The 16,566-nt window shown below is 41.2% G+C and overlaps 1 protein-coding gene across 1 annotated transcript in view; it reads right to left on the reverse strand.

The window, feature by feature from the left end:
* The window catches only part of SRBD1 (S1 RNA binding domain 1), a 235,303-nt gene that overhangs the window by 91,899 nt on the left and 126,838 nt on the right, over positions 1-16,566 (reverse strand). Inside the window, exon 17 of the mRNA XM_024210689.3 lies at positions 11,362-11,453. Within this exon, the coding sequence (XP_024066457.2) occupies positions 11,362-11,453 (92 nt within the window). The remainder of the gene's footprint in view (positions 1-11,361; positions 11,454-16,566) is intronic.

A 16,566-nucleotide genomic window follows, 5' to 3' on the forward strand; every position in this document is an offset into this window, starting at 1 on the left:
GGGGAGTGGTGCTCTTTTAAGAAAATGAAGAAATTAGCTCAAGTAGACATCAAGGCACTATGTCCCACACATCTAAGCATCAAATGGTTTTACTTTCCTTAAGATAAAGTCAGAAGAAATTATATTGTCTCCTATCTTTACCTTCCATTTGTTGGGCACTATGACAGTTCTGAACTGTACATCTCTATCTTTAACAGCACCCAAGGGTACTAGCCCCTGTAGCATGACAGTCTCAAAGTCCCAACAAGCCTATAAGGTTTTCTCTTGCAAGGGAAAGTGCAAATGGTTTGCTGAACTTTGAGCGTACAATAATCCAATGTATTCTGCCCTGTGGAGAGAAGACAAGCAGATGGGATTTGACAATGCTAAGCCAAGCTGAGTTAGCTGACCTTTTGCTCTCCGAGACACTCTTTATCCTCAGAAATCATTCTTTAAAGCAGTGCCTTTTCAATATCATACCTGCAAATAGAATACAACACACATTCTCACCCTCTTGGTACAAAATGCCTGTGCAAAATGTTACTTTAGTTTATTTACATATTTGCAGCTCACTCTCCTGCTAACTGGGAGACACAACTATGAAGTCAAACACAGGATCACAAGCGCTGACAGGCTGAGATGAAGATGGGTGTTTCTTTTATGCACTGTAATATGGAAATCAAAATGCATTGATCTTGCTTAAGCAGGTAAATACAACATTAAAAAGTGCTTCATTGCACTAAGTGCAACATTAACTTAGTGCTTCACCGCACTAAGTAGTACAGACAAGCTTTAGTATGATGATCTCTTCTGACATGGGGTAGTATAGATGTCCTTGTCTGTAAACGGTAAGTGCCCTTTCCTATCCTACCCATGTCTAAAGAAATCTTCATACTATGGCTTGTCTGTATTACTTGCATAAATTGGTGCAATGGAGCACACCATGTTCTTTATTTTGGTTTTAAGTGATTAAGAAAAAAGAAAGTAAAGTGATTGCAAAGAAAGACATTTTATCAGTACGGTAAAAACTTCAAATGAAACATAATATCCTGAAATTGAAGCATTCCTAAATTAGTATTACCGTTCCACAACACACAATCAGAGCTGCTACATAATCTTATTTCTCAGCAGCAATTCTCTCTCTCTCTCTCTCTCTCAACCTTCATACCACAATTTATCTCCAGGACTCAGCAGCACTGCTGTTGCTTAAAGTTATTATAACAACATTAATTTCATCAGGGTTTCTCCCCCTTTGGTTAAGCACAGTAGTTGAAACAAATATTCCACTTGATCAACTGCTTTCTACATTACACAGCCAGTCAGGGACCACTCAACCTAGACATTTTTATCTGTGACAAACATAATATACATCCTCTCCTCCACCCCCCACCCCAAACAACCACCACCAAAAAATCAATGCCGGGTGGTGTGTAGCTAACAAGATTTTCAACGGTCCGGGAACTAGACAAATCCCTGTTTCACAGTAAGCCAAATAGTTGTACTTCATAATAAATTAAAACGACAAACTGAGCTCATAGGCTGCCTTGATGTGCCACTGCTTCATGATGTAGATGTGTACTCTGATTCCAACAGAACAAAGAGACCTTAAAATAAGTATTAATATAAAAAGCTCAGTTTAAAACAGACTTAAAAATCTAGACTTAAGATTTTATTCTGTGAAGAGCACAAGACGACCCCCAGCCCCCCCAAAAGTCCAAAAAATATATTTTTACATCAATTGAATCCTATCTGGAAAAACTGTTTGAAATTTTACATACCCATGGTAATGTTATTGATTCTGAAGTTTACCAGGTTTTAAGTATTACTGCCAGAACACTAAGCTTACCTGCCCAATCCAACCATAAAATTAAAAGGAAATCTACTATAAGAGATGACATCATTTTGAAAGCTTGGTTAGGGTTTGCCTAAGGAGTATGCATGTCACATTTCTGAACTCCAGATCGTGCAGAAAAACTATTGCACTGGAATACAGTAAAAAGTGTAAAATTAGTTAGACCAGAGATACTGTGTAATCACGTGTTATTTATGCACATAATAGTTGATGGTCAGGGTCAATAATGGAGAAGTCCATCCCTTGTTAAATTATATATCACTTTTATAAATCAGCCCCTCAGGCAAAAATCAAAGAAGCAAGATGGATCTTACATGGTGCCCTAAAGGTCAACAGACTCTGACTTTAGTGGGATAATGGAAACAAGAAGTTCCAGAGCCAAGAGCCCTCCTCTGAGGTTCCTGTACCCCCCAGACACTGAAATCTAGGGACGATCAGATAGAAAACCTCAGATGACTTTAGTTGCAATAGCAGTACATGGTCAGAAAGACAGGCTCCCAGGGGTATATCTTCACTACCTGCCGGATCGGCGGGCAGCGATTGATTCAGCGGGGATCGATTTATCGCGTCTAGTCCCGAGCACTCTCCCGTTGTCTCCTGTACTCCACTGCCGCGAGAGGCGCAGGCAGAGTCGACGGGGGAGCAGCAGCAGTCGACTCACTGCGGTGAAGACACCACGGTAAGTCGATCTAAGTACGTCTGCTTCAGCTATGTTATTCATGTAGCTGAAGTTGCGTAACTTAGATCGATTCCCCCACCAGTGTAGATCAGGGCCAGGTAACCAGGACCTAAACCATGAAGAGAGTAATGGATCAGGGTCAACAACCTAAATTACACCCAGAAACAAGAAAGAAACCAGTACTGTTTCTCAGAAAATTGATTAAATATGGCATCTGTAGTTCTTCTAGGCAAACACACAGTAACATTCAGTACCAGCTTTAGCTTCCAAGTGGCCCCCGAGGTTAATCCTATATGGAGTGCATTTCAGTAATCCAGTCTGAAGGTCATAAGAGAATAAATAACTGATAAAGACATAGAAAGTACAGTTAGAATCACCTTACTAGGCTCACATGAAAACAGGTGATTTGACTACAAAATCCATCTGCCATTTTAGGGATCCAGAAGCAAACACCTTGATGAAAGGGTGTGTGAACCCATTCAATACTGAGGAAAGCCAGGAGGCATATCATACCCTCAAGATGTTTCATCCAACCAACCACAATCGCCTCCATCCTGTCAAGTCTGAGATTCAGTCAACATGCCCTCATAAAAGTTACCACAGCAGCCAGGAACTAGAAGAGCCTGTGTCCCCTGTTAAAAAAAAACCCCACGGTCATTAAAATGGCCTGGCTTCTGCATACTGATGGTAGCACAGACCATATCACCTCAGCAGGTGATTCCAGCAGTGGATAAAAGTTAGGAGTCCATGCTGATCATTTTAGGCTTGTTTGCAGTTTTTGATACCATTTATCTGCCTATGGACCCTCGCAGAGCCGAATAAACTCCCCGAGGTTGATATAGCATATATCCTCATTTACCCCCAATCCTCTTCTGTGCAGCTTGCAGGGATTTATTTTGGCACACATCAACCCCTTGTTCTGCATGGATACGAGGCTGCTGGAAGAGATAATAGCTCATTTTCTATCATGCTCAAGCCAAATTCCACACCAAAATAGCATCACAACATTCTTAATAACAAGTTCAAAAGCTGATAGAACAATAATTCAGTTCTTGACCCATCTATTGAGATTGCCAATTAATGCCAAATGTAGTAGCCTTTTGGCTAAGTGAACACTCATCTGTTTATTCATTTATAAGAAATGAATAATAAAACATTTTCAGAAAGGATAGCTGTATTACATTTTTAAGTGGGAAGTCAGAACTGAGTGAGAATAAAGATAAATTTAGACAAGCAGTGGTTGTTTAGCAGTACCAGAAGCGTGCTTAATAAAACACAAGATGTGAAAGTGAATTATCCTATAAAATGCACTATCTTATATTTTTTACATTCATATAGCTCATGGGCAGACACAGGTCTACTCCCTGTATTTCAAAAAAATGACCGCTGCTATCTACTTTGTATTGAGAGAAATGTTAAAGTGGCAAACTGTGTTAAGATCACAGCAATCTCACATAATATGTCTGCAGTACCTTTTATCTTAACTATAAATGTCACACTTCATCATGCAGCTGTCAGCTTCTTTTAATGTACTAAACTCCATTTTGTGTACAGAGAACCTAACATGATGTAACATAACAATTAAAAAAAGTTATCTTTGACACCATATTATCAGATGCCCACCAAACAAAAGAAATCCAAGATCACAAGAGGAAGATGCATTCGAGAGAGAAAAAGTAGCAAATGTAGTTTTATCAGTTACTCTTGATTCTTTTTCAATACTATGCTTATACAGTAACTCCTTACTTAATGTTGTAGTTATGTTCCTGAAAAATGCGACTTTAAGCGAAACGATGTTAAGCGAATCCAATTTCCCCATAAGAATTAATGTAAATGAGGGGGTTAGGTGCCAGGGAATTTTTTTTCACCAGACAAAAGACTATATTATATATATATACACACACAAACAATTTAATACTGGTACATAGGGATGATGATTGTGAAGCTTGGTTGAGGTGGAGAAGTCAGAGGGTGGGATATTTTCCAGGGAATGCCTTACTGCTAAATGATGAACTAGCAATTGGCTGAGCCCTCAAGGGTTAACTTTCACAGTCTACAAGGCAGCAGGAATGGAGGGAGGGGAGAGAGCATCGCAGACAGAGACAGAGACACACCTTGTGTGTGTGAGAGAGAGATGCGCATTTCCCCTTTAAGTACACTGCCTTGTTAATTAGATCAGCTTGCTGAAAACACAGCTCCTGCTGCCAGCAAGCTCCCTCTGTCCTGAGCCCTGTCATGTGTCCCACCTGCTCTATGGAAGATGGGGTAAGCGGGGAGCAGGGGGGAGGGGGACACCGTGACATTAGCCCCCCTTTTTCTCCCCTCCCCGCGCACAGCAAGCAGGAATCTCTGGGAGCTGCTCCAAGGTAGAGGGCAGGAGCAGCACATGGCAGTGGGGGAAGAGACAGCTGCAATTGCTAGCCTGCTGGACAGCTGCTGCACAGGGAACTTAGGGGAGCAGGGAGCTTATAGGGGGAGCTGATGGGGGGCTGCCGGTCCATCCTGGTTACAAGCCCCCACCAGCTAGCTGTAATGGGCTGCTCTTCCTGCAAGCAGTGGACAAAGCAGGCGGCTGCCGAACGACGCTAGAAGGGAGCATCGCACAACTTTAAACAAGCATGTTCCCTAATTGATTAGCAACGAAACAATGTTGATCAGGACGACTTTAAGTGAGGAGTTACTGTATTAAGCTGTGCTTCTCTTGACAGTTAGCCATTCAATGCTAACGTTGTTCATGCCTTTGCTTGCATAGTGCAGGGAAATATATTACAGTATAGATTTTTTTTTTTTTTAAAAACTCAAGAAAAGAGTCAGCTAGATTTTAAAAGGCTGTTTACAAATGTGAGAATACAAGTATTTAGGGTGTTGACTTCCATAAACCTTGATATCCCACTGCAGTTTCAAGTGAATACAATCAATATTCTTCACTTTTTATCCTAAACTGACATGTAGCATTCGTGGGGACTGTAGAAGAAGTGCTGCTTTTCAAACCAGAGGTGGCTGCATTTCAATGGTGGGTGAAGCGATTTCTATATATTATAGAGAGATGCAATTCTCTACATAATTAACGTTGAAGCTAGTCATTTATTAACAGATCTGCTTTTGACCCACTAGCTTTATCAAAACTAAGGCAAATTGCTTGATATTTCACAGGACGCCATTTTTTCTTGAAAACATCAGAAAAATCAGGTGTGTTTTGGAAATTAAGAAAGTTTAAAAAACGAGGAACTTTCTATCTGGAACATTTTCCTAATTTTTGTTTGTTTGTTTATATTAACTCCAAATATTTTTTAATCGTTGGTCGGGGTGGTGACAGGTGCTTTTCAGTAACAATAGTAATTTGGAGAGGTTTTGAAGTAGAGACAAATTATTGGTGGCATCATTTACAAATAACAAGAGGTTTCCACTATGCAGTCCATCGCTACCCTGACATGGTGTTTGCACACACTGCATGGCCCCTGAAGGAATTAGTCACAAAGGAGTAAATTAGCGTACAGGAAGGGGAGAGCCACACTGGGTATGGCTATACTGCAATAAAACACCTGCAGCTGCCCTGTGTCACCTGACTTGGGCTCGTGGGGCTCAGGCTGCTGAGCTATAAAACTGCTGTGTAGACATTTGGCTCAGGCTGGAGTGCGGGCTCTGGGACCCCATCGGGGGGGGAGGGTCCCACAGCCTGAGCCTGAATATCTACATTGCAATTTTATAGCCCTGCAGCCAGAGCCCCGTGAACCTGTGTCAGCTGACACAGGGCAGCCACAGGTGTTTTCTTGCAATGTAGACATACCCACTAAGAGGCAAGGGGGTGGCCTGGGGAGGCAAGGGCCCATGTAATAGTCTAACAACTTCTATTGTAATAAATCAACTTTATATACCACACAATGCAACTCTTCTCCGGGGATGGGGGGGAAGGGAGGGAGGGAGGAAGAAGAAGAATCCACTTGGGGAGGCACAGAGTGTTCTATCCTTGCACCTCTCGTAAGCTCCACATGGCCTACCTTTAACTAAGCTGTTCCTAAACATTTTTTAAAACCGGAAGAAAGCTTGTGTCTCTATCCCTTCTTCTTGCAGATCCCTGTCGAGGCTGCCAAGGCCTTGGCGGCAGCTGGAACTGTTTCCTCACCGATTGCAGCGTATGCAGACCCAGCAAGCAAAGGATGGCCCAAGTGTACTTTAGTTCATGCAGCCATGCATCAGTCTGCTCCGCAAAGAGACCATTCCCATCAAACAGGAGATCTTGAATTGAGGCCTGCATTGCCTAGGAGAAACCAGGAGCTGCATTTCACGACCACCGCCAATGCAACCGCCTAGTTGGCCGCATCCCACGCCATTTGGAGGGAGCACCTCACTGCTGCAGTACCCTCCTCCATCGGGTACCAAACACCTGGGCCAAGTCCTGAGGCAGGGACTCTTTGAACTTACAGAGGGAATCCCATAAGTTGAAGTTGTAGCTGCACAACAGAGCCTGGCAGTTCGCCACCCGGAACTGAAGGCCGTTGAATAAACCTTCCTCCCAAAAAGGTCCAGCCTCTTGGCCTCTTTATTTTTGGTGGTTGAACTTCTGTGCTCCTGTTTGTTCTTTTCATTGGTTTCAGAGATGACCAGCAAGCCTGGAGGCAGGTGGGTATATAAGTACTCAAACCCCTTGACTGGGACAAAGTATTTTTTCTCAGCCCTCTTGGAGGTGGGAGGGATGGATGATGGGGTTTGCCAGAGGGCTTATCTATTTTTAAGACCCCATCATGCACTCAGGGGTAGATGCCGAGAGCACACTGAACAGGGTGTCCGCCTGTTCGGCGATCTCCTCTACCTCCAGGCCCAAGTTCTCGGCCACCCATCGAAGCAGGGCCTGGTGCTCTTTGAAGTCATCCGGCGGGCTGGCACTCAAGGGCCCTACCTCTGCCTCGTCTGGGGATGAGGATGACGACTGGACCCACCAGGGGAGGCCCCAGTACGGCCACAGTGCTGGCCACTGGCCATGTTGCCAAGACGGCATCACAGAGGTTGACGCAGTCTTGGGTGCCCGATCACACCTGTGATGCCTCAGCAAAGAGCTGAATTCCCTCTCCCTGCCGGAGGAATCCCCTTCCGGTGACCACAGTGTGGCTGTCGATGCCTGCGTCTGGTGGCTAACCGTCGCCACTGGAGACTGGCGTTTTGAATAAGAGGATCGGTGCTGGGGGCAGGTGGACTGGTACTGCGACAGAGACCATTCCCATGGTGCAGGGGACAGGGGTCTGCGCCGAGAAGAGGGTGGGAGGGTAAACGGTGCCGGCAATACAATGACCAGCGCCTCCCCCTAGGCAATCCACGTTGAGAGGACAGAGACCGCAATTGCGGTGCCGGTGATCTAGGGTGACCTGCAGAGGACCTGGGTTGCAAAGCTGGAGATCTGCAGTATGGAGACAGAGAGCATTGTCTCGGCTCTGGGGATTGGCGGCACTCACTTGCCCGCTGGGGGGAGCTTGACAGCTGGCTTGCCCTCGTAGGAAGCCTTTGCCTCTTCCTGCGATACACACGACGCCAGCGGCACTGGTAGAGGCCTCTGCTCTCTGGGTGCTGGGAGAGCCTGGAAAGTCATCGGCCTCGCCACAAGCCTGGGTCCCCTACTGCTCCCGGGAGTCGGTGGCAGCTCCCTTGGGGAGCTGGGGCCCCCATTGGGGAGGCACGCCCGTGTGGCTCTGGTGTGGGCAGGTGGCTCAAACTGGATCATTTGCCCAATACCCAGAGACTTTTCTTGCTTGGTGCCGGGAAGCTGTCTTTCTTGGACTTTTTTCTTGCCCGATGCTGGGGGTGTGCTATGCATCGAGGCCGAAGTGCTAAGGGTAGAGTCCGTCTGGGAAGGTTCAGAAGACTGGCAGAGAGCAGCCTCCACGAGGATGGCCCTCAGATGGATGTCGCGCTCTTTCTGGGTCCTGGATCGAAAGTCTTACATGCAACCCTTGTCCTTCACATGCGATTCCCCCAAGCATTTCAGGCAGCTGCTATGGGGGTCACTAACAGGCATAGGCCTGCTACAGTCAGAGCAGGGCTTAAAACCTGGAGACCGGGGTATGCCCCACCTGGGGCAGAGTCCTTTGGGACTGTAACTTCTTACTACATTGCTTAACAGCTACTTAAACACTAACTACTATGAACAAACTATTTACAAGGCCCTAAGGATCGAATACAGTAGAGATGAAACCACTAGCCCTTGGTAGGCAGGGAGGAGGTGCTCCAACTAACCACCACGGGTGTTAAGAAAGAACTCAGAGGGTGTAGGGCTGGTGGCGCTTAATATAGCAATGCATGAGTGCGGTACTCAAGGGGGTGCCACAGCCAACCCTACAGATACCACTACAAAGGCAAAAATCTCTGACGACCGCGCACATGGGCGCGCGCACACACCTAGAATGGAATCGAGATGAGCAAGCACTAGAAGAAGAATTTACAAATTATGAAAATGGAAACACAGATAAAGTCATACAAAACAACTAGGGATGTCAATTAATCGCAGTTAACTCACACGATTAACTCAAAAAAATGAATCGTGATTAGTCACACTGATAAACAATAGAATACCAATTGAAATTTATTAAATATTTTTGGGTGTTTTTCTACATTTTCAAATATATTGATTTCTATTACAACACAGAATACAAAGTGTACAGTGCTCACTTTATATTATTATTTTTTATTACAAATATTTGCACTGTAAAAATGATAAACAAAAGAAATTGTATTTTTCAATTCACCTCATACAAGTACTGTAGTGCAATCTCTTTATCGTGAAAGTGTAACTTACAAATGTAGCTTCTTTTTTGTTACATAATTGCACTCAAAAGCAAAACAATGTAAAACTTTACAGCCTACATGTCCACTCAGTCCTACTTCTTATTCAACCAATCGCTCAGACAAACAAATTTGTTTACATTTATGGGAGATAATGCTGCCTGCTTCTTATTTATAATGTCACCTAAAAGTGAAAACAGGCATTCGCATGGCAGTTTTGTAGCCGGTGTTGCAAATTATTTACGTGCTAGATATGCTAAACATTTGTATGCCCCTTCATGCTTCAGCCACCATTCCAGAGGACATGCTTCAATGCTGATGATGCTTGTTAAAAAAATAATATGTTAATTAAATTTGTGACTTTGGGGGAGAATTGTATGTCTCCTGCTCTGTTTTACCCGCATTCTGCCATATATTTGATGTTATAGCAGTCTTGGATGACGACCCAACACATGGTTGTTTTAAGAACATTTTCACAGCAGATCTGACAAAACGCAAGGAAAGTACCAATGTGAGATTTCTAAAAATGGCTACAGCACTCCACCCAAGGTTTAAAAAAATCTAAAGTCCCGTCCAAAATCTGAGAGGCATGAGGTACGGAGCATTCTTCAGAAGTCTTAAGAGCAACTCTCCGATGCGGAAACTACAGAACTCGAACCAACAAAAAGAAAATTCACCTTCTGCTGGTGGCATCTGACTCATGATGATGAAAATGAACTTGAGTCGGTTCACTTTGCTTTGGATCGTTATCGAGCAGAACCCGTCAACAGCATGGACGCATGTCCTCTGGAATGGTGATTGAAGCATGAAAGGACATGAATCTTTAGTATATCTGGCACATAAATATCTTGCGACGCCGGCTACAACAGTGCTATGCAAACGCCTGTTCTCACTTTCAGGTGACACTGTAAACAAGAAGCAGGCAGCATCATCTCCTGCAAATGAAAACAAACTTGTTTGTCTGAGCGATTGGCTGAAGTAGGTCTGAGTGGACTTGTAGGCACTAAAGTTTTACATTGTTTTCTTTTTGAATGCAGTTATTTTTTGTACATAATTCTACATTTGTAACTTAAACTTTCATGATAAAATGATTGTACTACAGTACTTGTATTAGGTGAACTGAAAAATATTATTTCTTTTGGGTTTTTTTTTACAGTGCAAATACTTGTAATCAAAAATAAATATAAAGTGAGCACTGTACACTTTGTACTGTGTTGTAATTGAAATCAATATATTTGAAAATGTAAAAAACATCCAAAGATATTTAAATAAATTGTATTCTATTATTGTTTAACAGAGCGATTAATCGTGATTAATTTTGTTAATCGCTTGACAGCCCTAAAAACAACCTCATTCTGCCCCTGTAACTCTGTCCCCTGAAGAGCTGGAATCTGTATGTTACATCCTGGTCCCACCACAATCAGTGGAAGTTATACTCTGGCAGAGTATCCCATAATCAAACAACACACATTTTAATACCATCAGTGGCTCCAAAGATCTCATTATGCACCTGGCCTATCTTACACTATAGTGGCATTTACACTATGGTAGTCAAAGATCATGTGCAGTTACTGGAAGAACACACTAAAAGTGACCACATTCTGGGCAAAATAAAAATTATAGACACGTATGTACATATACGCAAATGTGTGTGTGAGATGTGAGAAAGATGAGGGTTAGTTCATAGAAGAGTGCAAATTTCCTGTTGTTCAGGCAAAGGTTAGGGAATTTTCTGGATCTTGTTTAGCCCCAGAAGTCCACAAGACCCAACATATTCATGAGACATGTCAGCTCAGAGCCTTAACAGGGCTAGATAGAAGGCAGTGTGGTCAGATGGATAGTTAGATATCCAGTATTTCAAACACATTCCAAACTCCATACCAAATAATGTTAATCCAACTTTACGATTGAGAAACCAAGCAACCAAAAATAAAGAGATGCAAAGTCACAGGTAAAAGCGCTTTCTTCAGTCCATCCCTTCCCCTTGTATTTATGGGCCTCTTTTTATTACTGTACTGAATATCACATACAATACCAACTGAATTATATGAATAATAAAACTATTATGTATATTTCATACCTGCACTTCTTAGGTTAGGATCTAGGTCTGGCATCTCTTTAGAAGCTTCTGGACTAACACTGTAGATAGATGCTCCCGCTTCACTGACAATGCTACAAAATAGAATAGCAAACAGTTAAAAATGTACAGCTGACAATAAAATCAACTTGAGATAGACAAGACTTCACTTCATTAAGAAGTGATTTTTTTTTGCATTTTTAGAAATTTTTAAAACACATTTTTAAAATATTCTGGATGAACTGAATGCTAATAAAATTGAAGGACAAACATCATTGGCCACAGTGAGACAACAGTACAGACACTGTGAAAGCACCTCCAGTTCTGCCAGTGCGCCTACTCCTTGACTGGCCTGTAACACCTCTGCTCTTTCAGTGGTGGGCCTCTGAGAACACACTGCCCATCATGCCAACTTCTACAGTATTCTGTGATGTTGAAAAATGGGTGAGACACTATTCACTTGTGACCAATCAGGAAGTCAGATTTCCCCAAACAAAAAATACTAGCTGGTAATTTAGTTGGACCACTGATCTCCTGTACATATATTTAGAATATCATATATAACTAAGGCTGCGAGTCTTTCACAGAGGTCACGAATTCCGTGACTTTCTGGGACCTCCATGACTTCTGCAGCGGCCAGGGTGGCTGACCCCAGGGCCGCCAGGGTGGCTGACCCCAGGGCCGCCCAAGCCGCTTGGGCGGTCCTGGGACCAGCTACACCAGCTGCTGTCAGGCGGCCCGAGGCAGCTGGTCCTGGGTGCTGCCCCAGAGCAGCAGTCTAGGAGCAGCACCAGGGCCCCGGGCCGCCCTCACCCCCCAGGAGCAGCAGTGGGGCCCTGGGCTACCACCTCCCCCTGGAATAGCAGAGTCTGCCAGAGTGTGTACCCCCTCTCCCCCAAGGAGCAGCAGCAGCATCTGCCAGTGCGCTCCCCTCACTAGCACCTAAGATTTAGTTATGGGTATTTATAGTACAAGTCATGGACAGGTTACGGGCCATGACTTTTTGTTTATTGCCTGTGACTTGTCCATGACTTTTACTAAAAATACCCGTGACTAAATCATAGCCTTGTATATAACACAGATTCATCCAAAGCAAACTGCTTAGACTATTCAGTGCAACAGAACTTCTATATACTTTGAGATATACAAAGTTTAGTATACTACCAATTTGCTGGCAACAATAAGTAACTGTAAACTACAGTTGTCAATTGTCAGTCTAATTTAGTAATGATGATCAGAAACCACTTCAAATTGTGTCACAATTTCAAATAATAAATTTCATCCAGGATAAACAATACAAATCAAATACATATAGAATAATATATGCTCAGAAGTACTTTTAGGGTGAAATCTTGGCACCACTGTAAGCTCCATTGACTTCAATGGGACCAGGATTTCATCCTTCATATTTAAGACACAGTATCAGTATATAATACTGTAACAAAGGGCTACCCATTTTAGACCTACTTTTACTATTCCATTTTGTTTTTTCACTGCTATGTCCTCCACAAGCTAACAGAGCCACGCTTACAGAAGTAAAGTTAAATTTCTAATACCAAATTGCAAAGGCTAAGGAAAAGATCAGCAAAGAAAGCATATAAAATACATTTCCATTTGTTACTAAAAGATGTTGACAATAAATATAAAGATAAAAATCACAATGTTGCTGTGGACAGTTAGGTTTTCTCCCCTGTATAGATATACAGGACTGATAGAAAACGGTCACACTTTTGCTTTAATATTATCTATTCAATCAAAACTGGAACAGGGTAAAGTGTTTATTACACATGGGTCAGAATGTAGAGTTGCTCGAACCTCTAATAAACGGTTCATTGTTTTCAACAAACAGGTTGGATCTTACAAAAAAATACAGAGGACTAGATTCTGTACTCAGTTATACTGGTGTAAATCCAGGATGACTCTATTGACTTCATATTTACTGATGTAACAGAGCAGAACTTGGCCACTAGTCTGAATAAGGTAAGGGAAAATGAAACCATTTACACATTTTTCTAAAGACTCATTACAGACATTGCTTGAGCATGCACTGCATACAGCCCACCTAACATCCATAATAGGGAACAGCTGACAAAATCAGAGATACTAAATTGTGAGTAATGGTCATCTCAGTAAAAAACTGTTGAAAAATGAAGACTTTGACAGAAGTCTCATCTAATTGACATTTCTGATGAACTGGTAGGCTCAAAAAACATACAATATAACATGTGAACAATTTAAACAATACACTTTAACTATAGCATCTAGCAAGCGCTCTTTCTTTGTGGGGGGAAAAAAAGCTTCCCCAAAACCTCATACATCAACAGCTTTTAACAAATTTCTCTTCAGTTTCTGTTCTTTAACAGATCCAAAATTAAGCTTGTATATAATATCTACATTTAATACATTCCTATGTATGTATCCCTAGACACAACACACAATGTTTCACACACATTTACCATGATGCACCATACAATCAGATTCATTACTGTGCACACAGTTTATTACTTGGTCTCTTTCAACATACTGTACAGTGAAAGAACTAAAAGTGACTTGACTAGGAATTCAAGGACACTTAATGATTAATTGATACTCATCAAAATGTTATTTTACTAGTCCAGGTGAGCTCACTTTGGTCTCATTGTGCACTTGGGGGGAAAAATCACCCACCGTTTTAAGTTAGATGGTTCAAAAATTCACAAACTAAAGAGTAAACTAAAGTAAAACTTAGGAAACAACAACTGAAAGAGCATGTTTACTTTTCTCAAGCATAAGGAATTTTATACTCCATTCACACAAAATTGAAATGTTGTTCTACAACATGTTTTTAATTAGAAAAAAATATGGAATGCACTCAGGTAAAGCACTTATCATTCTTATGAGATCTGCATACACAAAGATGTTTTTGTATGTATGCAGTGATCCCCATTGGGCACCCAGGGTCTGAGATTCCAAAGGCAGCAGAGCTTCCACCCAGCACAAAAACACCCCAGACAACTGGCATTCATAATTGAGACTGGAAAATCCAGACATAAAACAAAACAAATTATCCAGAGTAAAAGTAAAATTCCAGAAAAGCAATTCTGAAAACATGATTGGTTCATCCAGTCTCAACCAAGGTTTTACAGACTTCTTAGCACCTCTCTGGTTTTATTTCATTTGGTTTCAGTTGCAGCAAAAAGTGGTCACCCAAGTGAGGCTGACATATACACTCCAATATGCTTTATCTTGATCACAAAAGTACTATTATAGCAAGCAAAAGAGTTTTGTTTTGGCTTTTTATACCAGTTTAACTTAATTGCTCAGCTGTCCAATAGCAAGTGTGTATCTTTACCATTCCTCAGAGCATCTAGAGTCAAATTCAGACCTGGCAAAAGCTGGTATAATTCCTGGAGACTTCAGCGGGAACCATGTTTGCTTCCTCTCTGCTGAATTTGATCCATATTGTTTTTTGACTCTTATGTTCACCAGATGAAGGTTGTGTTTTACCACATTTTTCAAGAAAAAAGGGGTAATTGCTAAAATTTTCAGAAGAGCATAAATGCCACCTAAGATGGACTTTCAAATCACTTTTGAAAAAGGGCCAATTTTTTTATTTTATTTTACCTATTATGAAAAGCTGCACTGTCTAATATTTGGGTTTGTTGGGGGGTTTTGTTTTATTTTTTAATATAACTTTATTTTTATTTTTGTATATTGCTTCCTAATGGTTACATCAACAAAAAGATGGCTAAAGTTTATAGAATATGCCTTCCCACTGGTCACATAATCCATCCTATAGATGTTTCTCCATATCCCCATCCAACTTTTTAAAGTTACAAAATATACACATCTGAAGCTCACTTAAACCTCAAATTACCCACTACATAATCCTTCAATTTATGTTTATTAATTACACCACTATTATTGCTTATTGCTTAGTACATAAAGTCTTATGTGGTGTACAGGTCTCATTTATGGTTACTAAAAAAGATGCATTTTAAATGTTAAAGCCGGGGTTGCTCTTTAAATGTATTGCACTAGCACCACCTGGTGGTGTTCTATTTCTTTTGTTAACATTGCTTACTACATTCTAAATAAATGGGAAGGCCTATTGCCTTTTACTCTGGCAGACATAATGACAGACACATTTCACTTAGAGGTCTAATAAAAACATTCTGTTACAACACTCACATTTTCTCTTTTTGTTAATTTTCAAGGAAATAAAAGGAAAAGGGGGAAATTAGCACATATGAATCCAAAGACAGTTAAATTTGCTCCAAACTCAAAATTATTTTATCATATAGCTCTTTTACATAATTACTACTTCACCCATGTTTGTGCATATAGACAGTAAAGTTTTCAAAAGCACCTAGTGATGCAGATGCCTAAATCTCAGTGAAAGGCAATAGGACTTAGGCACTTTTGAAAATTTTACCTAATATGCTTAACCATCCATACCATACATGTTAAAATAATACATATCTGTATTTATACTTTTAGAATTGACAAAAATTGATCTTGCTTTATAATACTTCCACAAATCTCAATTATGTTTATTAACACTGTATTACACTCTCGTCTTTTGCCTAAGATCAAATGCAATACTGGATTCATAATCTATAAAATAGAGAGGGGACATCTACATATTCGGCCTCTAAGGAGGATTTTCCCATCCTAATTACAACGATCCTCTCACACTGATGTGGCAGAACTTCTGTACATAAATTCAATTTCTTGTATTTGCCTTATAAAAACATTACTAGTTATAAAACAATAATGGGACAAAGAAGGTCAGAATCAATAAGCTGCATACATTTGGGGTGAAATCCTTGCCCCAACATAGTTAATAGGAATTTTGCCATTGACTAAAAATGATGCATCACAAAACAGTGTTTTGATGCTGAAGGTTGCGTAATTTAATTTCTAAAATAAAGAAGTATAATGATTAATTATTGCACTTATGAGACTGTCTGGGAAACTATTAAACTATCACATAAGCTCTTCATTTATCTTCTGGCGGCAGCAGCAGGCGAGACCTCTGAAAGAGCTGAAACACTGGAGAACCCCACATTGATTGAGTAATGTTACTAGCTAAGAGAAGTGGTTTAAATATTATACAGGACATAAAAATAATGGAACTCCAGGAATGGAAAATCCAGAAAGGATAGAAGCAGACTGTTAGGTCAGAGAGACTGTGAAACTAAATTCAAATAATAAATTCACTGTCTC

This window comes from Terrapene carolina, unplaced genomic scaffold, assembly GCF_002925995.2.
Source record: "Terrapene carolina triunguis isolate 2854851 unplaced genomic scaffold, T_m_triunguis-2.0 Scaffold120, whole genome shotgun sequence".
Classification (NCBI taxonomy): domain Eukaryota; kingdom Metazoa; phylum Chordata; order Testudines; family Emydidae; genus Terrapene; species Terrapene triunguis.